The sequence below is a fragment of the Musca autumnalis genome, unplaced genomic scaffold (genome assembly GCF_047663935.1).
Source record: "Musca autumnalis isolate F117 unplaced genomic scaffold, ASM4766393v1 scaffold_3, whole genome shotgun sequence".
Classification (NCBI taxonomy): Eukaryota; Metazoa; Arthropoda; class Insecta; order Diptera; family Muscidae; genus Musca; species Musca autumnalis.
Genome location: NW_027411866.1, coordinates 35,442,167 through 35,467,048, shown reverse-complemented (window position 1 = coordinate 35,467,048; position 24,882 = coordinate 35,442,167). Strand labels below are relative to the sequence as shown.

General features: G+C 36.4%; 1 protein-coding gene across 7 annotated transcripts in view; it reads right to left on the bottom strand.

Moving 5' to 3' along the window:
- Positions 1-6,622: 6,622 nt before the first annotated feature.
- Positions 6,623-24,882, bottom strand: part of LOC141397760 (plasma membrane calcium-transporting ATPase 3-like) — an 83,301-nt gene continuing 65,041 nt past the window's right edge. For 3 of the 7 annotated variants that reach the window (XM_073974444.1, XM_073974446.1, XM_073974447.1), the window contains 13 exons: positions 21,975-22,140; positions 21,698-21,892; positions 21,339-21,625; positions 21,066-21,276; positions 16,562-16,899; positions 16,186-16,428; positions 15,870-16,111; positions 15,335-15,779; positions 15,178-15,265; positions 7,696-8,009; positions 7,426-7,624; positions 7,150-7,361; positions 6,623-7,053 (listed from right to left, as the gene is read on the bottom strand). In XM_073974444.1, coding sequence (XP_073830545.1) covers positions 6,889-7,053; positions 7,150-7,361; positions 7,426-7,624; positions 7,696-8,009; positions 15,178-15,265; positions 15,335-15,779; positions 15,870-16,111; positions 16,186-16,428; positions 16,562-16,899; positions 21,066-21,276; positions 21,339-21,625; positions 21,698-21,892; positions 21,975-22,131 — 3,096 coding nt within the window. In that variant the 5' untranslated portion in view covers positions 22,132-22,140 and the 3' untranslated portion in view covers positions 6,623-6,888. Of the gene's footprint in view, positions 7,054-7,149; positions 7,362-7,425; positions 7,625-7,695; positions 8,010-15,177; positions 15,266-15,334; positions 15,780-15,869; positions 16,112-16,185; positions 16,429-16,561; positions 16,972-21,065; positions 21,277-21,338; positions 21,626-21,697; positions 21,893-21,974; positions 22,141-24,882 lie in introns of all 7 variants that reach the window. The other 4 variants (XM_073974440.1, XM_073974441.1, XM_073974442.1 and 1 more) reach the window with 2 other exon arrangements.

Sequence of the window (24,882 nt, the reverse complement as noted above, 5' to 3'; positions counted from 1 at the left end):
TTAGGATATGGCTAGTTAAATCGATTGCAAGGGTTAATTCAGTCAATTTTATCAGAGCAGGAGTATCTGCCATCACTAGAGTATTTAGGACCATGGCAAAATCATGGATGTTAGGACTCGTATGTCAAATATATATTCACTGGACAATAGCCGTAGACTATCCCCGCATTTTCACATACAATATCAGGAACCTATGACTTATTCTGATGACGTTATTTTAGTTTATAATACTAAAATACGTAATTTTTCAAAGTCCGATCTGGGTTATCAATATTTTCCCTATATATATATTCACCATAGATATTTCAAAAACAGTTTGGATCGAGCACACATAATCTTCTGAAAGAATTTATTATCAAAAAACTTCAATAAAATATATTTTGTGACCGCAGATAACGAAAATGTGAATAAAAAGGTAGAATATGGTCCTAAATCATACATAAAAAGCGAAAGCTTCTGGAGATGTTAAATATAATAGCTACAAATTTCTTTTGTTCAGAGACTCATAATGAAATTTGATTTGGAACATTTCTTTTTTTGACACAACCCCTTAAAAGTGAGGCAGTTTAGGAGATTTTGCCTCACTATGGAAACAATTAATAAATAATTTCTACCTATAATATCTAATTTTGTAACGTCATTTTCGTAACAAAGTATTTTACTCAGATATCTAGTTTGATCTGGGACTTACAATGAAATTTTGTGTAGAATATTTCTTCTTTTAACACCTTTCGTCTAGAACTAAATTTCATGTTACTTTCATGCATCAACTCGAAAAAAGAACAAAACAAATTTATTCAAAAAATATTTGGGTGTTTTGTTGGCAAACTTGATGTATATATTTTCTTGATATATATTGCAAATACATATTTCATTTATTCGGCGACTTATATTGAAATTTGATGGAGATTATTTTTGTCTTTGACGTCTTCTATCTAGAATGAAGTTTTGTGGGACAAAACTTAATAAACTCAGATAAAGTACAACATTAACCCTAAAACGTGATTTTACTTTTGACAGATTCCTGGCGTTTAGGTACGATTTAGGTGTATTCGGGGACCTATAGTAAAATTTTATGACAAATAATTTTGTAGAATATTTTGATCTGATAGATCACATTTTAAAGGAGTTTTTTAAAGTTTTTGAAAAAAGGGACAAAAAAGACCCATTTATTGACTCGAACGAGGGTTAAATTTTTCCATAAAAAGATATCCCGTATTGTTGTCAGCAATATTGCCAAAGACACTTTATACCTAAAATGCAAGGATTCCAAGGAATCTGATGTCGAATATTTCAAAACCTGAAGAAATGGGCGGAACTTACCACGCCTATTTAGGTTAGTTTCCGACGTAAACTTTCAAAACGCCGATACACGTGTCTTCTTTTTTTCGGTCCTCTTTCATAATCTGGTCGAATTATCTTGTAATTATTTTTTGTGTTGTACAGTGTTATTGAAGTATGTGTTCCGCCTGCTGCATGTATCGCTTCGATAAAAAGAATTTCTCGGGTTCCCTGCAAAACGAGTGCAACGTAACAATGTCATTCTTCTTAATTCTGTACCACTTGAAAGCGTTACCTTCCAAAATGCTCGGTAAATTAATACATAGGTTATGTGGTATTTGGTAACAACCGGCCAGCTCCTCTAGCCTTACCAGAAACTCTGAGAGATTCTCTTCGCCAGTAAATTTTAGATTCCATTCGTGGACTACTTTCTTGGTCTCAAAATCACAAGCTTCTTGGGGTTTAGGTTTCAATTCCTTATCACATTTCTGACACTTGCTGGTGGTAGTTTTCGGGTTTTCCGCAGTTCGATTTTGAATCGGGTCCCTGCTCGGGAGCCAATTGTAAAGTGGGTTTCTCGTCGGCTGGAGTAAGTCTCATACAAATTACTAAGTATCTTTATAAACATGGAACCGACGATCAAGTGAGGGACAGACTACCGAAGTATCTGTGTGGGGACGGAAAGCCGAAGCTTACTGATTTACTGCTTCTTGGGTTTTTAGCGTTTCAATTCCTTATCACATTTCAGGCATGATCCGTCCATGTTGGTGGTGTTTTCGGGTTTTCCGCAGTTCGATTTCGAATCGGATTCCCGCTCGGGCGCCATTTATAAAGTGGATTTCTCGTCGGCTGGGATACATAGAACATGGAACCGACGTTCCTGTGAGGGACAGAATACCGACGGAAAGACGTAGTTTACTGATTTACTGCTACTACGATGATAGGGGAAGACCGTAGGTGATGTTCAGTTTTCTGTCCCACACAGAAGCTTCGATTTTCCGTCCCACACAGATACTTTGATAGTCTGTCCCATTCCTTTAACTACATACGTTCTCCGTAAAAGATCAACACTGTGGAGCTTACATTAGTATAACGTCCGTATTTATTCGGAAGGTCTTGAGATACTCTATAGGCAAAATAAGACCTCTTGGCAAAAGAACTTATTCTGAGGTCTTCTATAGGCAACAAAAGACCTCTTGAGGATTTCTTTAGGCAAACGAAGACGTTTTGAGGTACTCTATAAGGAACAACAGACCTCTAAGAGATTTCTTTAGGCAAACGAAGACCTTTTGAGATCTTCTTTAAGCAACAGAAGGCCTCTTGATGTATTCTATAGGCAACATAAGACCTCTTGAGACGCTCTAAAGGCAAAAGAACATATTCTGATGTCTTCTATAGAAGATCACCTGAGATCTTCTATAGGCAACAGCAGAACTCTTGAGGATTTCTTTAGGAAAACGAAGACATTTTGAGGTCTTCTATAAGCAACAGAAGACCTCTTGAGGTGCTCTAAAGGCAAAAGAACTTATTCTGAGGTCTTCTATAGGCAACAGAAGACCTCTTGAGGATTTCTTTAGGCAAACGAAGACCTTTTGAGGTACTCTGTAAGGAACAACAGACCTCTTAGAGATTTCTTTAGGAAAACGAAGACCTTTTGTGATCTTCTTTAAGCAACAGAAGACCTCTTGAGGTCTCCTATTAAGAACAGAAGGCCTCTTGAGGTATTCTATAGGCAACATAAGACCTCTTGAGACGCTCTAAAGGCAAAAGTACATATTCTGATGTCTTCTATAGAAGATCACCTGAGATCTTCTATAGGCAACAGCAGAACTCTTGAGGATTTCTTTAGGAAAACGAAGATGCTCTAAAGGCAAAAGAACTTATTCTGAGGTCTTCTATAGGCACCAGAAGACCTCTTGAAGATTTCTTTAGGCAAACGAAGACATTTTGAGGTCTTCTATAAGCAACAGAAGACCTCTTGAGATTTCCTATAGGCAACAAAAGACCTCTTAAGGTGCTCTAAAAGCAAAAGAACATCTTCTAAGGTCTTCTATAGGCAAAGGAAGATCACCCGAAGTCTTCTATAGGCAACCGAAAACCTCTTGAGGATTTCTTTGGGCAAACGAAGACCTCTTGAGGTCTTCTCTAAGCAACAGCAGAACTCCTGAGGATTTCTTTGGGCAAACGAAGACCTCTTGAGGTCTACTTTAAGCAACAGAAGACCTCTTGAGGTCTACTATTGGCAACAGAAGACCGCTTGAGGTGCTCTACAGGCAAAAGAACATCTCCTGAGGTCTTCTATGGCCAACCGAAAACCTCTTGTGGATTTCTTTCTTTAGGCAAACGAAGACCTTTTGAAGTCTTTTGTAAGGAACAGCAGACCTCTTCTATAGGCAACAGAAGACCTCTAGAGGTCTTCTATAGGCAACCGAAAACCTCTCTAGGATTTTTTTAGGCAAACGAAGACCTTTTGAGATCTTCTGTAACAACAGCAGACCTCTTGAGGATTTCTGTAGGCAAACGAAGACATTTTGAGGTCTTTTTTTGAGGTCTTGAAGCCTTCTAAAGACAACAGAAGACCTCTTTAGGTTTTCAAAAGGCAACAAAAGATCTCCTGAAGTATACCAGAGGTTACAGACGAGTTCCTGGGTCATTTATAGGAAACATAAAACTTCTTAAGGTCCTCCATAGTCAAAAGAAGTCCTCTCGAGTTTGTCTATAGGTAACAGAGGACCTCTTGAGGTCTTCTATAGGGAACAAAAGACCTCTTGAGGTGTTCTAAAGGTAAAAGAACATCTCCTGAGGTCTTCTATAGGCAAAAGAAGATCACCTGTGGTCTTCTATAGGCAAAAGAAGATCACCTGAGGTATTCTATAGGGAACAGAAGACCGCTTGTGGTCTTCTATAGGCAACAGAAGACCGCTTGTGGTCTTCTATAGGCAACAGAAGACATCTTGAGGTCTTCTATAGGCAACCGAAAACCTCTTGAGGATTTCTTTAGGCAAACGAAGACCTTTTGAGGTCTTCTTTAAGCAACAGAACACCTCTTGAGGTCTCCTATTAACAACAGAAGGCCTCTTGAGGTATTCTATAGGCAACATAAGACGTCTTGAGACTCTCTAAAGGCAAAAGAACATATTCTGAGGTATTCTATAGGCAAAAGAAGATCATCTGAGGTCTTCTTTAGGCAACAGAAGACCTCTTGAGGAGTTCTTTAGGCAATTGAAGACCCTTTGAGGTCTTCTGTAAGGAACAGCAGACTTCTTGAAGATTTCTTTAGGCAAATGAAGTCCTTTTGAGGTCTTCTATAAGCAACAGAAGACCTCTTGTGATTTTCTGTAGACAAAAAAAGACCTCTTGAGGTGCTCCAAAGGCAAAAGAACATCTCCTGAGGTCTTCTATAAGCAACAGAAGACCTCTGGAAGTCTTCTATAGGCAACCGAAAACTTCTTGAGGATTTCTTTAGGCAAACGAAGACCTTTTGAGATCTTCCCCAAGTAAGAGCAGACCTTTTTAGGCAACAGAAGACCTCTAGTGGTCTTCTATAGGCAACCGAAAACCTCTTGAGGATTTCTTTTTGCAAACGAAGACCTCTTGAGGTCTTCTGTAAGCAACAGCAGAGCTCTTGAAGATTTCTTTAGGCAAACGAAGACCTTTTGAGGTCTTCTTTTAGCAACAGAAGACCTTTTGAGGTCTCCTATTGGCAACAGAAGACCTCTTGAGGTGCTCTAAAGGCAAAGGAACATCTCCTGAGGTCTTCTATAGGCAACCGAAACCCCTTCAGGATTTCTTTAGGCAAACGAAGACCTTTTGAGGTCTTTTGTAAGGAACAGCAGACCTCTTGAAGATTTCTTTAGGCAAACGAAGACCTTTTGAGGTCTTCTTTAAGCAACAGAAGACCCCCTGAGGTCCTCTATAGCAACAGAAGACCTCTTAAGGTCATGTATTGGCAACAGACCTCAGGCCTTCTGTAGGAACTAGAAGACTTCTTGAGTTCTTCCATAGGAAAAACGTTTTTTAAATTACAATTTTTGAAAACAGAAATCAGGCACGACCGTGACACGCATGTTACGTGCTTTTTACAACTTTACAAGAAAAAACACGAGTACAACACGCGCCCATCTTTTTTCTGCTTCGTTTGGATTTGAAATTAGAAGTGAAAGCTATAAGCCGAATTTAATCGAAAAATTTTAGGAGAGCGGTGCAAATTGTGGTTTTGGAAAGCAGACAACGAAACCGAACTAGTATCTCGGCGGTAGTGGCACTTTGGTTTATTTAGCGACTCGTGAAGAAATTCAAATTTTTTTTTTTTTAATTTTTCGGCCTTAGTATGTCCGAAGTTTACACCAACGCCACTCACGCTTTGGGATCAATCCAACGTCGGCCGGCTCTGCGCACCAGATTGTCTCGTTGGAGTCTTCGACCAGGACCCTTCACCTCAACAATTATGTGCTTGCGTTCGTATATTTGTTCATCATGGCAGCGCAAATTTATCCCGGAAGGCCTGTTCCGAGCACTTTTAGTGCATAGCGGGATAGAGAAGAACCCCGAACACTGCGGAGCTTTCATTAGCATAACGTCCGTATTTATTCGGAACGTGCACAATCGTTAAGATAAATACCCAATCACTTTCTCTTTATATTTTTTCCAATGAAAGGCCGCCAAATTCTCCTCCTCCTCCTTAAATACATAATTTTTGGGGAAAGGATTTCTGTTATGTAGTCGTTAGATGAAAATCTCAATTCACACAGGGTGAAGGCAAAGCCGTCTGATACTTTATTACTTGTATTTCTTTTTTTTTTTTTTTTTTTGTTACTAATGCCTATGTTATGGAATTCGGAAAAATTTTTAAAATGAAGCCAATCCTAAGCGGCAATCGAACTTGCCAGAAGAGGAACTGGTGATATCTTTGTTGGCGCCCAACATGACGTGGATACCCCGATCTTGAAGAAAAATATCGTGATGGGTTTAGTGGTGCCCAACGTGGTACTTTATAAACGCCTATTTTGTTATTAAGTGTTTGAACCATAAGCCTTTTTTTATCAATCGCCAAGCCAAGTATTATGAGTAATACCTACCCTCAGTAGTTGAAAAATGAATCTTCTTAATAAATAAAAAATAAATTCACTTTATTTGAACATTTAAACATTTGAACATTTGCTTTAATGAATAACATGATGAGAAAAATTTTTGCTATTTTTTTCAATCTTTCTTCTTTTTTGCTTCTTTCTTTTTGGGTTGTTTTTGTTTGTTTGGATAGCTTAATGTATAAAGTAGAGTAGAGAGAAGAGAGTATGACTGGTTGCTGGTTTTTTTAGGTTAAATTTTAGTTTTAGGGGGATTTTCTTTTTGTTTTAGGTTATCTTCTTGGTTGGGTTCCTTCTTTGTTGATTTAACTTTGTGATATTTTGTCAGGTCCAGAAATTTTTAAATGTTTTTTTTTTCATTTTTGGATGTTGTTGCTGCTGCTGTTGGTGGTGTTATGCTGCACACGTTGTTGTTGTGGTTGTCGTTCGTTCTTCTTTTTCTTCTTCTTCTGCTTCTGTTTCGTGTTTTCTGTTTTAGTTAGTTTGAAGTGTGTGCGTGAGTTTGAGAGGTTGCAGATGTTCACGACGATGATGATACCATCCTTTCGAAACTCTTGGTAGGCAGTGATGTGATGAGTTGTCCCCACACTAGGGTGCCCAGACCAAAGAATATACACCACAACCATTGATCGAGCGAGAGAGCTTTTGTGGAGAAGGCCATTTTGCCATATTGAACAATAACGACCTGGAAGGGAGAAGAGAGAGAGAGAGAGAAAGAGAGAGAGGTAGGATTAGAAATAATTTCTTTAAATGACTTATGCTATAGACTTATATATCTCACCTGTGATACAACAGTGGCTATCCAAATGCTGTAGAAAATGGGATTTGTAAAGAATCCCTCTAGGACATTGCGCTGTCCATGGATTTTGCGTGCATTGATTTCATTGAATAATGTCATCATAACAAAAGTATTAAAGATAATGGTAAAATGTTGGGTGGGACCTGCCGACAAAGGTTGGCCACGACCCGATTCGATATCCAAAATCCAGTCACCTTAAAAAAGAGAGCAAATGTACGTTATTTATACGTTACGAAATTTTGCTAGATTTTCACTTACCCACAAACATGAGACCGAAAATAATAACCAATTGATAGAAGGCTTGGCCCAAAATATTCTTCAACATGGTGGCCGAAATCAAGGGTTTCGTACGACCATAGGGTTTACGCAACAGCAAATCTGGCGTTGGCATTTCGGTGGCCAGGGCCAAGGAGGCCAGGGTGTCCATAATCAAGTTGACCCACAACATTTGAACGGCCTAGAGAATAAAAAGAAACATCATTATAATAAGTAACAGATTTTTTTTTTTTGATTTCCACACCGCCTTACCTTCAATGGTGAATCTTGCACAGCACAGGCACCAATGAATGCCACAATAACAGCCACCACATTGACGGTCAATTGAAATTGCAAAAATTTCGATATCGAATCGTAGACATTACGACCCCACATAACAGCCTTAACAATACTGCTAAAGTTATCATCGGTTAAAATGATATCGGAAGCCTCTTTAGCAACATCAGTACCAGCGATACCCATGGCAAAACCAACATCAGCCTTTTTCAAAGCAGGACCATCATTTGTGCCGTCACCAGTTACAGCAACAACTTCACGATTGTCACTGATAGTACTATCAATAATACCTGGAAGAGAGAGAGAGAGAGAGAGAGGGAGCAACATATGAGGAGAGCGAAAAAAATTAAATAAAGAGAACTAAATCTAAAGCCAAGATTTTGAAAGTCTCCAAAAAATATAGAAAACCAGATAGGGAAATAGAGAGAATTTTTACTGAGTACCCCATGGCAGGGCACAGAAAACCTCTTGAGGCCTTCTAGAGGTGAGAGACGATTTCTGGAGCTCTTCCAAAGAAGCAGAAGGCCTATTGAACATATCTATAGTCAACATAAAAACCACTTTAGGTCTTATAAAGGTATTAGAAGATCTCTTGAGGTCTCCTATAGGCAAAAGAAAATCACCTGAGGTCTTTTATAGGCAACAGAAGACCTCTTGATGATTTCTTTAGAAAAACGAAGACTTTTTGAAGTCTTCTTTAAGCAACAGAAGACATTTTGAGTTCTCCTATTGAGTTCTCCTATAGGCAACATAAGACCTCGTGAGGTGCTCTAAAGGCAAAATAACATATTCTGAGGTCTTCTCTAGGCAAAAGAAGATCAACTTAGTTCTTCTATAGGCAATATAAGAGCTCTTGAGGTCTTCTATAGGCATCCGAGGATCTCTTTAGGCAAACGAAGACCTTTTGAGGTCTTCTGTAAGGAACAGCAGACCTCTTGAAGATTTCTTTAGGCAAACGAAGACCTTTTGAGGTCTTCTGTAAGCAACAGAAGGCCTCTTGAGATTTCCTATAAGACCTCTTAAAGTCTCTAATAGACAACATAAGACCATAAAGACAAAAGAACATCTCCTGAGGTCTTCTATAGGTAAAAGAAGTTCACCTGATGTCTTCCATAGGCAACAGAAGACCTCTTGAAGTCTTCTATAGGCAACAAGTGACCTCTTGAGGTGCTCCGAAGGCAACAGAAGATCTCCTGAGACCTTCTATAGGCAAAAGAAGATCACCTGAGGCCTCCTATAGGCAAAAGAAGATCACCTGAGGTCTTCTATAGGCAAAAGAAGATCACCTGAGGCCTCCTATAGGCAACAGAAGACCTCTTGAGGATTCTTTAGGCAAGCCAAGACCTTTTGAGACCTTCTTCAAGTAACAGAAAACTTCTTGAGGTCTCCTATTCGCAAGAGAAGACCTCTTGAAGTATTCTATAGACAACAAGTGACCTCTTGAAGTGCTCCGAAGGCAACAGAAGATCACCTGAGGTCTTCTATAGGCAAAAGAAGATCACCTGAGGTCTCCTATATGCAACAGAAGACCTCTTGAGGATTTCTTTAGGTAAACGAAGACCTTTTGAGGTCTTCTTTAAGCAACAGAAGACTTCTTGAGGTTTCCTATTGGCAACAGAAGACCTCTTGAGGTATTCTATAGGTAACAGGTGACCTCTTGAAGTGCTCTAAGTGCAAAAGAACATCTCCTGAGTCTTCTATAGGCAAAATTAAATCACCTGAGGTCTTCTATAGGCAATCGAAAACCTCTTGATGATTCTTTAGGCAAACGAAGACCTTTTGAGGCCTTCTTTAAGCAACGGAAGACCTCTTGAGGTATTCTATAGGCAACAGGTAACCTCTTGAGGTGCTCCGAAGGCAACAGAAGATCTCCTGAGACCTTCTATTGACAAATGAAGATCACCTGATGTCTTCTATAGGCAAAAGAGGATCAAATGAGGTCTCCTATGGGCAGCAGAAGACCTCTTGAGGATTTCTTTAGACAAACGAAGACCTTTTGAGGTATTCTTTAAGCAACAGAAGACTTCTTGAGGTATTCTATAGGCAATAGGTGACCTCTTGAGGTGCTCTAAAGGCAAAAGAACACCTCCTGAGGTATTCTATAGGGAAAAGAAGATCACCTGAGGTATTCTATAGGCAACAAAAGACCTTTTGAGGTCTTCTATAGGCAACCGAAAATCTACTAAGGATTTCTTTAAGCAACAGAAGACCTCTTGGGATTTCCTGTAGGCAACAGAAGACCTCTTGAGGTCCCCTTTAGGCAACTTTAAACCTCTTGAGGTGCTCTAAGGGCAAAAGAACATCTTCTGAGGTCTTCTATAAGCAAGATAAGATCACCTGAGGTCTTCTATAGGCAACCGAAAACCTCTTGATGATTTCTTTAGGCAAACGAAGACCTTTTGAGATCTTCTGTAAGCAATAGCAGACCTCTTGAGGATTTCTTTAGGCAAACGAAGACATTTTGAGCTCTTCTTTAAGCAACAGAAGACCTCGTGACGTCTCCTATAGGCAACAGAAGACCTCTTGCAGTGCTCCATAGGCAACAGAAGATCTCCTGAGGCCTTCTATAGGCAAAAGAAGATCGCCTGAGGTCTTCTACAGGCAACAGAAGGCCTCTTGAGGTCTTCTATAGACAACTGAAAACCTCTTGGGGATTCTTTAGGCAAACGAAGACCTTTTGAGGCCTTCTTTTAAGCATCAGAAGACTTCTTGAGGTCTCCTATTGGCAACAGAAGAACTCTTGAGGTATTCTATAGGCAACAGAAGACTTCTTGAGGTCTCCTATTGGAAACAGAAGACCTCTTGAGGTGCTCTAAAGGCAAAAGAACACATCCTGAGGTCTTCTATAGGCAAAATAAGATCACCTGAGGTCTTCTATAGGCAACATAATCCTATTGAGGTCTTGTATAGGCAACCGAAAACCTCTTTGGGATTCTTTAGGCAGACGAAGACCTTTTGAGGTCTCCTGTAAGGAACAGCAGACATCTGGAAGATTTCTTTAGGCAAACGAAGACCTTTTGAGGTCTTCTGTAAGCAACAGTAGACTTATTGAGGATTTCTTTAGGTAAAGGATGACCTTTTGGAGTCTTCTTTAAGCAACAGAATACCTCTTGAGATTTCCTATAGGCAACATAAGACCTCATGAAGTGCTCTAAAGGCAAAAGATCATCTCCTGTGGTATTCTATAGGCAAAAGAAGATCGCCTGAGGTCTTCTACAGGCAACAGAAGACTTCTTGAGGTCTCCTATTGGAAACAGAAGACCTCTTGAGGTTTCCTGTAGGATACAGGTGACCTCTTGAGGTGCTCCGAAGGCCTTCTATAGGCAAAAGAAGATCACCTGAGGGTTTCTATAGGCAACAGAAGACTTCTTGAGGCCTTCCATAAAAAACATAAACCCCTTTTAGGGCTTCTGTGGGCAACAGAAGGCCCCTTGACGTCTTCTGTAGGCAGCAGAATACCTCTTGAGGTCTTCTAAAAACAACAGATCTCTTGAAGTCTTCTAAAGACAACGGCAGACCTTTTTACGTCTGCAAAAGACAACAAAAGATCTTCTGAAGTGTGCTATAGGCAACATAAACCTTCTTAAGGTCCTCCATAGTCAAAAGAAGTCCGCTCGAGGCTCTCTATAGGCAACAGATCTCAGGCCTTCTATAGAAACTAGAAAACAGAAATCTTATTACCTGTTTTTTAAATTAAAATTTTTGAAAACAGAAATCAGGCACGATCGTGACACGCATGTTACGTGGTTTTTAAAATTTTACTAAAAAACACGAGTACAACACGCGCCCATCTCTTTTCTGCTTCGTTTGGATTTGTAATTAGAAGTGAAAGCTATAATACGAATTTAATCGAAAATTTCTAGGAGAGCAGCGCAAATTTTGGTTTTGGAAAGCAGACATCGAAGCCGAACTAGTTTCTCGGCGGCGATGGCACTTTGGTTTATTTACCGACTCGTGGTTAAATTAGAAGAAATTCAAATTATTTTTTTTGGAATTTTTCAAATCCAACGGTAACCGGCTCTGCACACCGGATTGACTCGGTAGAGTCTTCGACCAGGACCCCTCACCTCAACAATTATGTGTTTGTGTTCTCATATTTTTTCACCATGGCAGCGCAAATTTATCCCGGAAGGCCTGCTCCGAGATCTTTTGATGGGTGTCGGGATAGAGATGAACTCCCAACCATATTGTTGTTGAGCGTTCCGGGAATACGTTGTTCCTTCATCACCTGTAACTGAAGGCTTGTATAAGAAGCGCTGAAGGAGGAGGAATTGCCTTTCTCATACACTAGTCTGCCCAGTATAGTCGATGGTGGCCTGGTTTCGACCACTAACTATCCCAAGATATAGGATGTTTAAGTCGTTCGCGCAAGCCACAGCTATTAGCGACAAGATTGGAAGTAGGAACAAGGCCCTGAAGTCACAGGCCGGCGGCACTTGTAAATTCAATGGTTCCCTTGAACCCTTTGAAAAGCTCTTAACTAGTCAGACAATATCAAATGGCGCCCAATTAAGGATAATTCATATTTATTTAATGAATTGCGACTTGAATAAGCACAGTTTAGATCTGATCTGGGCGACGTTTTTTGATAATTTGAAAGAGATAAAAGGTACAGGCAATCATAATTGGCGCCCAATTTATGATAATTCAGCTTTATACTGTGGCGCCCAATGTGTGTGGAGCGGTACCATTTTTTACATCTTTCGGAAAATGTATTATTTTATTTATTCTTCTTTTCCGCTTAACTCCTTGAGGAGCATAGGGCCTCGGCAAACATCCTCCAAGATGATCTGTCATTTGTCATTGCTTTTATTTCGCTCCATGAATTTTCTGGTGGATTGTAACTCCTTCACAAGACTTTTTTTCCAGGAGTTTTCAGGCCTTCCTTTTTTATGCTTCCTTGGGGATTTCAGTCTAGTACTTGACGACATAGTTCATCGTTATTTTTCTTTAACATGTGCCCACTTCCATTTTATGATGGTTGTTATTGGATCGGCATTGCGCCTTTGTTTATTATTTTATTTAGATTTACTTTATTTACTAATCTTGGCACAGTATAGATCAGACTGGTAGGAATTCTTAATTCCTATAATCCTATTTTTTAAAACTTACTGGGAATTTGAAGAATATTTATGGTTCCTAATTAGTTAGACAGCCACAACTGGCGCCCAATTAAGGACATTTTATCTTAAATGTGAAATTTAATGAATAATGGTAACGCAGTGGCGCCCAACGTGGGGCCTTATCGATTTTCGTTATTTATCGTTTTTTTATTTTGTATCTTAGCACAGTTTAGTTCAATAGTTCAATATTCCTAATTCCTATCTGATCGAAATATTGAGGGGCTTTGGAGATATATACCGCCAGTCGAAACAGAAGCTGCATGAGTTGGCTGATTTATTCTTATGGCCGGTAAATACCTTAAATATTGACGTCCAATTTACTGGCGCCCAATTAAGGGAATTTCGTTTTGTATTGTGAATTTTTAATGAATAATGATAACGAAGTGGCGCCCAAGGTGGGGACTTATAGATTTTTTCGTTATATATTATTTTATTTTAATTAAATTCTCGTTGGAGTAGAGCTTAATGACCAACGATTTTTTGCAAGTGAACCACCATCATGTGACCGATTTCGCTGTTTGTAGCTGATCATTCGATATATCGTCTGTGGAGTGGCTTTTCTTTCATCGAACTTTTCATTTCTCAAATGCAAGTTTTTACAGTGATAGGCTTTTTTATATCCTTCACCATATTATGGAGGGTATACTAAGTTTGTTTTTCCGTTTGTAACGCATTGACATAATCGTTTGCGTCCCTATAAATTATATATATTCTTGATCAGGGTAAAATTCTGAGTCGATCTTTGTATGTCCGTGGTAATCACTCTAGCATCCACCTAAATGAAGATAGGACGCTGAAATTTTGGGAAGATGTTTGCAGACAGGTCAATTTTTATCTATAAATAAATTATATATATTCTTGATCAGGGTAAAATTCTGAGTCGATCTTTGTATGTCCGTGGTAATCACTCTAGCATCCACCTAAATGAAGATAGGACGCTGAAATTTTGGGAAGATGTTTGCAGACAGGTCAATTTTTATCAAAACTAGCTGTAATTTGACATTTGATGTTCTCAGTGGTCACAAGACTTCTCCACCAAAATTCGTCAACATAGGTCCATGTTTTGGTATATCCCCCACATAACGGTACCTCCCGATTTTCGGTATTTTGAGGATTTTAGCTGCAATTTTCAACCGAACTAGCTGTAATTTGACAATTGATGTTCTCAGTGGTCACGAAACTTCTTTACCAAAAATCATCAACATAGGCACATGTTTTGGAATAGCTCCCATATAACGGTACCTCCCGGTTTTCAGTATTTTTAGGATTTTAGCTACAATTTTTAACCGAACTAGCTGTAATTTGACATTTGATGTTCTCAGTGGTCACGAAACTTGTTCACCACAAATCATCAACATCGGTCCAAGGTTTGGTATAGCCCCCATATAACGGTAACTCCCAATTTTCGGTATTTTGAGGATATTACCTACAGTTTTTAACCGAACTAGCTGCAATTTGATATTTGAGGTTCTCTGTGGTTACGAAACTTCTCCACCAAAAATCATCAACATCGGTCCACGTTTTGGTATAGCCCCCATATAACGGTACCTGCCGATTTTCCGTATTTTGAGGATTTTAGCTAAAATTTTTATCAAAACTAGCTGTAATTTGACATTTGATGTTCTCTGTGCTACCGAACATTCTCCACTAAAAATCGTCAACATAGGTCCATGTTTTGGTATAGCCCCCATACAACGGTACCTCCCGATTTTCGGCATTTTGAGGATTTTAGTTAAAATTTTTAGCCGAACTAACTGTAATTTGACATTTGATGTTCTCAGTGGTCACGAAACTTGTTCTCCAAAATTCGTCAACATAGGTCCATGTTTTGGTATAGCTCCCATATAACGGTAACTCCCAATTTTCGGTATTTTGAGGATTTTAGCCTCAATTTTTAACTGAAATAGGTGCAATTTGACATTTGATCTTCTCAGTGGTCACGAAACTTGTTCACCAAAAATCATCAACATAGGTCCAAGGTTTGGTATAGCCCCCATATAACGGTACCTCCCGATTTTCGGTATTTTGAGGATTTTAGCTATAATTTTTATCAAATCTAGCTGTAATTTGTTCTCTGTGGCCACGAAACTTCTTCACTAAAAATCGTCAAAATTGGCCCATGTTTTGGTATAGCTCCCATATAACGGTAACTCCCGATTTTCAGTATTTTGAGGGTCTTAACCACATTGTTCGAAGGAACCAACCTATTTAAAAAAACTCTCAAATCTCAAGAAGTTTTTTGTTTATAGGACAAAAACTTCCTCGAGAGGATTTCTTCTCTGTTTCTAAATCCCTGAGGGAATCAGTCGTCCAGTATTTTGAGGAAAATTCTTACCTTTAACCAAATTATATTTATCCGTTGGGGAAGAACGAGCCAAGACACGCAACTTGGGCCATACTTTGTCGATTAAGTGTTGTTGAATCTGAAAACCATAACAAAATGTTCCTTAATTCCCTCTCTCTCTCTTTTCTCCCATAACACTCATACTTACATTGCCATTGTTATCACGAATGCGACGATTAAATTCTTTACCCTCCAAAATCAAGAAATCATCTTCCGGTTTCAAGATGCCACACTTGGTGGCAATGGAACGGGCCGTATTGATATTGTCACCGGTAACCATGCGCACCGTAATACCGGCTCGCTGACATTTGCGTATAGCCTCGGGTACTTCAGGACGGACAGGATCTTCAATACCAACAACACACAGGCATGTCAAATTGGACATAATATTCGCCTCATCATCCCAGTTGGGTTCACGATCAATCGATACCTCATTCATGGCTGCCTTGCCGGGTACAAAATCACGATAGGCAATGCAAATGGTACGGAGACCATCACAGGCCATGGGTTCAATTACCTCACGGATCAAACGCTCCTGCATGTCGGGGGTGAAACGTTCCAAGACACCGTTGTGACCGAAAATGTAGGTACATCTAAGCAAAGAGAGAGAGAGAGAGAGAGAGAGAGGAATTTGAGTAAAGAGTGTAAGGATGGAAATTGTTGTTGTTGTTTTTGCTACTTACTTGGTGAGCATAATTTCGGAAGCACCTTTACTAAATAGACGATAACCACCATTGCTTCTAGGAATCACAGTACCCATGCTCTTGCGCACCGAATTAAAGGTATATACCCTGGTGAATTTATCTTCAGTGATCTCATCACGTATGGACTGGTATTTTATGCCCAAACCCTGGACAAAGCCCAATAGGGCACATTCGGTTTTATTACCCACCTGGGTGGGTAGATCTTCGGGTGTGGGTCCGGCCTAGAGCACAAAAAGGAAAAGTTTTGAAAAATTAATTGTGTTGGCGTTTTGGGCTGAGTAGAGGAGATACTCACCATAATATTGGACGTATAGGCGGAATTAACCGAAATACCTTGGGTAATTAAATTGGCCACATTCTGTGGTATGTCGTTGTATTTCGGCAGGACTTTGCATAACTTTTCGCATATATACGATTGGACAACTGTCATGCGATTTGTTGTTAACGTACCAGTCTTATCGGAACAAATGGCAGTGGCATTACCCATGGTCTCGCAGGCATCCAAGTGGCGTACCAAATTGTTATCTTTCATCATTTTCTGGAAGAAAGGGGGGAAGAGAGAGAATGAGAATTAGGTCTTGAAGTTGGAGAGGGAAGTTCTCAGTAATAGGGGCTGAGAACAGAATCAATTCCGCCCAATGTGAGCATAAGATTCCTTTTTTCTAACTTACCTTCACAGAATAAGCCAACGACAGGGTAACAGCTAATGGCAAACCTTCAGGTACAGCAACAACCAATACGGTAACACCAATAATCAAATGCTTAACAAAATGATTGGCGTAGGTATTTTTCCATTGTTTCTCCTCGATAACGAATGTCTGAACACAAAATTGTATAACCAAAATAATGACCGTTAGAACGGCAATGGTGGAACCGGCATAACCAATTTGTATGGCCAGCTTGGTGAGTTTCGATTGTAATACAGATTTCTCCTTTTTGCCTTCCGGTTCGCTGGTCGACCCAGTGTTCGTCTGGACATGATTACCTTCAGTTTCAGACTTGAGACCATCTGAAATATGAGGAATACTTTTGTTGGGTGGTGGCAATTGTTTCTCCACATCATCTTCTTCTTCTTCAATAACTAAAAAATGTTTTCAATTTTTTGTTTTTGGGGGTAATGCAGCAGGGCATAGCAGGTGGAAGTCAGGGGAAAATTTTTATAAAAAAAATAAAAAATTAAATGAAAAAAATAAAATAAAATAAAAAAATTAAGAAAAATAATGCTAGGCTTAAATTTTAGACATGAAGAATGGATCCTGTTGGGTCCCTTTGCTTTTAAAGTTTAGACACATGGTGGGTTAGAAAGACATTGAGGTTAGGTTAGAATTTTAGTTTAATTTTTGGGAAGGAGGGCTTTGTTATGACTCTGGTGTTAAGATAATTTTTCATACAAGCGTGGTTTGCCGATTACCGGGGGGATCACTACTGGCCTCCAATACCTAAGGTATTAGCAGCCCCACCTATGCATTAGTGCTAAAACTACAAGGTTCATAGACTCACAACCAGGTCCAAAAAAGGACTATCAATTTTTCAACCAAGATTTCAAAAAATTATTGGCAGAAGTTGCGGCATTCCTTTGTGTAAGGGGGAAATAAGAATAAGATTCAAAATAAATAAGTACCGTTATCACTTATAGGAAAATTTTAGAAAATATGTTACAGTGTTGCCATTTTTCACAGGTTATGGAATTAGAAAACAATTATTTAGGTGGAAATTTATGGAAAAGAATTATGGCCTTTAAATAAACAAGCTTAACCTCAATTAAGCTTAGCTGAATACGTCCTAAGCGGAATAATCTCCTCAAAAAGTAATGAAATTTAAAAATTATCGTCATTTAAGAGTGATTCAGCTAAGCTGAAATCCAACATTATCCAATTCAGCTTAGCTGAATTGTAAAATAGTACATTCAACTTAGCTGAATTACAAACTTCAGAATTCAGCTGAACTGAAATAAGTTATAATTTCCAAATTAACACATTTTAACGTGAATTACCTAAAATTTTCAGAAAAAATCCTCTCAATTACCTAATTCAGCTGGGCTGAATTGCAAAAATTTTACATTTATGACTTTATATTTTCAATTAAGGTAATTTTTATGGAATTCAGCTCAGCTGAATTTGTTCAGAATGTTAAAATTCGATTTAAAATGTCAAAATTTTAAAGTTTTCTCAATTTAAAAACTATTCAGCTTAGCTGAATTACGAAATTTTCTATTCAGCTTAGCTGAATTTAAGAAATAGCGCGTCATACAATGAAATACCAAAAAATTTTAGTCAAAATTGTACTCTTAAATGGAATTCAGCTGAGCTGAATGGTAAAATTGGAACTTTTATTACTTTATGTTTGCATTTTATATAATTTTCATGCAATTCAGCTGAGCTGAATTTGTTCAAAATACATTAAAATTCACTTAAAATGTCAAAAATTAATGTTTTCTTTATATTAAAGCAATTCAGCTTAGTTGAATCTCAAAATTATATGTTCAGCCTGGTAAAAAGGTTTAAATTTAAGAAATGACAAGTCTTACAATGGATATTCACGTTTATGACTTTATTTCAGCATTTTATCTAATTTTCATGTAATTCAGCTGTTTCTTTCATTTAAATGTAGTTCAGCTTAGCTGAATTACGCAATGTTCTATTCAACTAGATATATTTAAGAAATTGCACGCCTTACAATGAATTACCTAAAAATTTAACCAAAATTTTAATCTTAAATGGAATTCAGCTGACTTTTTGAATACATTTTATATAAATTTTTACAATTCAGCTAAGCTGAATTTGTTCAGAATATTATAATTCGCTTAAAAAGTTCAAAATTTTAATTTTATCGTTATTCAAAAGCAATTCAGCTTGGCTGAATTCCGAAATGTTCTATTCAGCTTGGCTGAATTTAAGAAATAGCACGTCTTACAATGAATTACCTAACATTTTAACCAAAATGACAACTTTTAATGTAATTCAGCTGAGCTGAATTACAGAATATTTACTTTTATGACTATATGTTTCCATAAAATATCGATTTTATGCAATTCAGCTTAGCTGAATTTACTCAGAATGTTAAAATTCGCTTAAAAATGCCAAAAAAAAAATTAATGCTTTTTTCAAATAAAATCAATTCTGCTTTGCTGAATAACAAAATAACTTGATGAAAAAAGTATTACTTTAAGAAATTCCGAAAAAATTAAACACAAGTTTACTCTTAGTTGCAATTCAGCTGAGCTGAATTATGAAATTGTTGTAAGAATCTACATTTTAAACTAGTTTTTAGTTATTTTATGGACTTAACTGGCAATTTAGCTCTGCTGAATTACAAAACAACTTGTGAAATTGTAATTCACCAATGCTGAATTTAGAAATAAACTATAAAACCTCAATTCAGCTGAGCTGAATAAGTCACTTTTAATGAAAACCCAGTTCTCGGGAGGATTTCAATCCTTTTACGATCTTAACTTGCAATTCAGATTGGCTGAATAAAGAAATAATCTTAAGAACGCAATTCAGCGAAGCTGAATAGCATTTATAAAAAGTTTTTTAGTAGATTTAAATTTGGTGATTTTATCTCACAATTCAGCTCAGCTGAATTAAGAAATAATATTGAAAACGCAATTCAGCATAGCTGAATACATTTATTAATAAGTTCCAAATTCGTTTATATGTCTTCTGTGATTTTATCTCTCAATTCAGCTTGGGTGAATTTATAAAAAAACTTCTAAACTTCAATTCAGCAAAGCTGCATAACTCCGTTTCAAATAAAACCAGTTCTCAATAGGATTTCCTACCTTAAATGATATTAACTTGTAATTTCAGCAGAGCTGCATACGGAAGTAATATTAAAAACGCAATTCAGCAAAGCTGAATACCTTTATTAATAAGTTCCAAATTCGTTTATATGTCTTCTGTGATTTTATCTCACTATTCAGCTTGGGTGAATTTATAAAAACAATTATAAAACCTCAATTCAGCTAAGTTGAATAGCTCTATTTTGATGAAAATCACATTTTCAGATGGTTTTCATTCCTTTTAAGAACTTTACATGCAATTCAGCTAAGTTGAATAAAGAAATAATATTGAAAACGCAATTCAGCAATGCTGAATACCTTTAATAATAAATTCGAAATACGTTTTTCAAGTCTTCTGTGTTTCTATCTTACAATTCAGCTTAGCTGAATAAATAATTTTGAACGAAAATCCACTTCTCACGTGTTTTTCACTCCTTTTATGATCCTGCCTTGCAATTCAGCTAAGCTGAATTAAGACATAGTAATAAAACCCCAATTCAGCAAAGCTAAATACATTTTATAAAAAGTTCTAAATTAATTTTAATACCTTTGGGGACTTTATTTTACATTTCAGCTTAGCTGAATTAATAAGCAAACTATAAAACGTCAATTGAGCAAAGCTGAATAGCTATATTTCGATGAAAAACAGATTTTAAGGTGGTTTTCTTACATTTTCTGATTTTTACTTGGAATTAATATTGAAAACGCAATTCAGCAAAGCTAATTACCATTAATAATAAATTCTAAATTCGTTTTCATGCCTTTTGTGATTTTTTCTCACAATTCAGCTTAGCTGAATTTATGAGAAAACCATAAAACCCCAATTCACCAGAGCTGAATAGCTATATTTTGATGGAAAACATGTTATTTGCCAAAAATTCTCAATTCAGCAAAGCTGAATAGCTATATTGTAATGTAAAACAAATTCTCTGGTGGTTTTCATATCTTTTATGACCTAAAATTGCAATTCAGCTGAGCTGAATTGAAACATAACCTACAAAAACTTAATTCAGCAAAGCTAACAAATTCCATTTTAATGGAAAAGAAGATTTTAAATGATTTTCATGATCTTGCTGCGCTTATATTACAATTCAGCTCAGCTGAATTGTAGAATAAGGCCTTATATCAGCTTCCTCAAGAATTTAAAGAGTCTGGTAAACAAAATTATTAAAGAAAAATAAATTAATAATATTAATTATGTTTAGTCTTTGTTGTTTTGTTTTCTCTTGCACTCAGTGTTAGTAGTTAAAACAAAAAAGTTGTTATTCAACACAAAATATGAGAAAATTTAGAAAGAGATTAGTTTTGAAGATACACAGTTAAAGCTTAGAAAGCTTTGTTTCAAAATAAGTTACAAATTTGCAGGTTTAAAGCTATCTTTTTACACGACATACCTTTCTTCACCTTCTTCTTCTTGCCTTGCGACTCTTCGTCGGTGGCACCCAGAAGAGTGAGAATAATACCAGATTGGGAGTTGACACCGACAGCGGTAACAACCATTTTGCCGCTACCCTCCATGACATGAGTACCAGACAATACCATGGGATCGAATTCGACACCTTTTTTGACATGATCGGATTCGCCGGTCAACGACGATTCATCCACCTGTAAATTAAGAAGTAGATAGAAATTTGATTCATGCTGGGAAGGAATTTTTTTTGACTTACCTTCAAGTCATTACTTTGAATGAGCACACCATCGGCGGGCAATAGATCACCATATTTGATTTGGGCAATATCACCAACCACAATATCCGTTACAGAGATTTGACGCACCTCTCCTCCTCGTATAACGGAGAATTTGTGTTCACCCTCTATACGATTCTGCAGACCACGGAATTGTCGTTCTTTGGAGTAGTCATTGAAGGCTGTCACAAGGACAACCACAACAACGGATATTAAAATGGCTAAGCCTTCAATCCAACCATAGTGGTCATCTTCTTCTTGCAAAAGAGCTGTAACGAGGATAAGATCATATTCAATAAGAACAGAAGAGAGAGAATCTTAATGGATGTTAGTCAACTTACGAGCATCTTCATCGGCGGGCTTATAAAACGATAGAATCAAGGAGACTATCGCAGCTACTTCTAAAATTATAAGGGTAACATCTTGTAATGCTTCCCAGACTAGAGTTAAAAATGTTTTCGGAGGTTTCGGTGGTATACTATTCGAGCCAAAATTTTCTCGTCTATGATCGATGTCGGATTTCGATCCACTTAAACCTAAACAAAAGCGTGAGAAAGAGAGGGGGAGAGAAGGAATAATTTAGTGACTCAAAGAGAGTTATTCAATCATTTTACTTACCGTCTGTGGGGGAAGTGTATAATTTTTTACAGATTTCATTGATTCCGCCCAATTCATCTACCATGTGAACACCTTCGCGGCCTCGATGTTCCATGAGCTCGCGCAATTGTCTAAGTGATATCCCATATTGTGCGGGTCGTCCATCAATGGTGGCCATTTGTTAAAACTGTAAAAGAGAAAAAGGGTAGCAATTAAAACCTTGTCTGCTAAGAGAAAAGATACGGAAGGAGAAAAAAGTTTATATAAGTGTGGGGTGAAGCCAAATTTTAAAGAATTTTCTGCAATTCAGCAAAGCTGAATGAATAGATGTTAATGTCCTAATTGATTCATATCAAGTTTAAGTGATTTTGTTAAAAATTTACACAATTCAGCTGAGCTGAATTTAAAAATATTAATATTAAACCAATTCTAAAAATATTTCTGCAATTCAGCTAAGCTAAATATATAATTTTCTGTAATTCAGCAAAGTTAAATGGATAAAACATTGACTTGTTAAGTGATTCATACCAAGTTTAAATGATTTTCTTGAAGTTTCTTGCAACTCAGCTGAGCTGAATTTCAAAATTTTAATCATTAAACAATTCTAAATATGTGTTTGCAATTCAGCTAAGCTGAATATACAATTTTCTGCAATTCAGCTAGGCTTAGTTGATAAAAACTTAACTTATTAATTGTTTAATGTCAAGTTTAATTGACTTTCTTGAAGTTTCTTGCAATTCAGCTGAGCTGAATTTGAAAATTTTAATATTTAATCAATTCTAAATATATTTTTGCAATTCAGCTGAGCTGAGTATACATTTTTCCGCAATTCAACTAAGCTGAATAGATAGAAAATGTATTTCTGAATGTACATAATTGATTTTCCTAAAGTTTCTTGCAATTCAGCTGAGCTGAATTTAAAAATTTTAGTCATTAACCAATTCTAAATATGTTTTTGCAATTCAGCTAAGCTGAATATACAATTTTCTGTAATTCAGCAAAGCTTAGTTGATAAAAACTTAACTTATTAATTGTTTAATGTCAAGTTTAATTGACTTTCTTGAAGTTTCTTGCAATTCAGCTGAGCTGAATTTGAAAATTTTAATATTTAATCAATTCTAAATATATTTTTGCAATTCAGCTGAGCTGAGTATACATTTTTCCGCAATTCAACTAAGCTGAATAGATAGAAAATGTATTTCTGAATGTACATAATTGATTTTCCTAAAGTTTTTTTGCAATTCAGCTGAGCTGAATTTAAAAATATTAATATTAAACCAATTCTAAAAATATTTTTGCAATTCAGCTAAGCTGAATATACAACTTTCTGTAAATAAACTAAGCTGAATAGATAGAAAATGTATTTCTGAATGTACATAATTGATTTTCATAAAGTTTCTTGCAATTCAGCTTAGCTGAACTTCAAAATTTTAATCATTAAACAATTAAAAATATTTTTTTTTGCAATCCAGCTAAGCTGTATATGCAATTTTCTGTAATTCAGCAAGCTGAATGGAGAAAATATTAGCTTCTTCATTGTTTCATGCCAAGATAAATCGATTTTCTTGAAGTTTCTTGCAATTCAGCTGAGCTGAATTTGAAAATTTTAATATTAAATCAATTCTTAACATATTTTTACAATTCAGCTGAGCTGAATATACATTTTTCCTCAATTCAACTAAACTGAATAGAAAGAAAATGTATTTCTGAAAGTACATAATTGATTTTCCTAAATTCTCTTGCAATTCAGCTGAGCTGAATTTTAAAATTTTAATCAATAACCAATCCAAAATATGTTTTTGCAATTCAGCTAAGCTGTATATGCAATTTTCTGTAATTCAGCAAGCCGAATGGAGAAAAAATTAGCTTCTTCATAGTTTCATGCCAAGATAAATAGATTTTCTTGATGTTTCCTGCAATTCATCTGAGCTGAATTTGAAAATTTTAATATTATATCAATACCATTTAATATACAATTTAACATAATTCAGCAAAGTTAAATTTAGAAAAAAATTGATTTCTTAATTATAGCCGATTTTCTTGCAATTCAGTTGAGCTGAATTCAAAAATGTTGATATTTAACCAATACTTAACACATTTCTCGTAAAATTCCCGCAATTCAGCTAAGTTGAATACTTATTTTTTGCTTTTAAAGATTTTATATCTTGCCAGTAATAAATACAATTTTTTTTATCGACATTTGCCTAACTAATATTAGTAGTATTAGCAAAGCTGAATTGACATAAAATAAAGTTGTTACTCTTGTTTACCAAATTTGTTGTAAATTTGTTCAAGTGTTTTGCAATTCAGCTGTGCTGAATTAGACAAAAAGGTCATAACTATAACATAAACTAAATTCTTAACAATTCTTATGCAATTCAGCAAAGCTGAATGAAGAAAACATTAACTTCTTGCAATTCAGCTGATCCGAATTAAGACAAAAAATAATATTTAAGACATTTTTGGTTATTAAAATGTTTTACATAGAGCAAATATTCAATACAAATATCTTTTATTGATTTTTGCATGATTAATAAAAGTTTATATGCAATTCAGCAAAGCTTAATTAAGATAATTTCACTTTTTATTGCACTTGTGCAAAGTTTCTTTGAGATTGTTGAAGATTCTTGCAATTCAGCTGAGCTGAATTATACAAAAACTCCCAAATTTTAATATTAAATAAATTTAAAACATATCATACACAATTTACATTCTATTCAACTATGCTGAATACATATTTTTGGAAGAAAAAATTTTGTAAAAAATAATATAATCTTCTACAAAATAGCTTTTCCGTTTGCTATCAATTTAAATGCAATTCAGCAAAGCTGAATTAAGATAATTTCCATTTTTATTTCTTTTGTGCAAAGATTCTTTGAATTTGCTGAAGTTTCTTGCAATTCAGCTGAGCTGAATTTAAGAAAAAAAT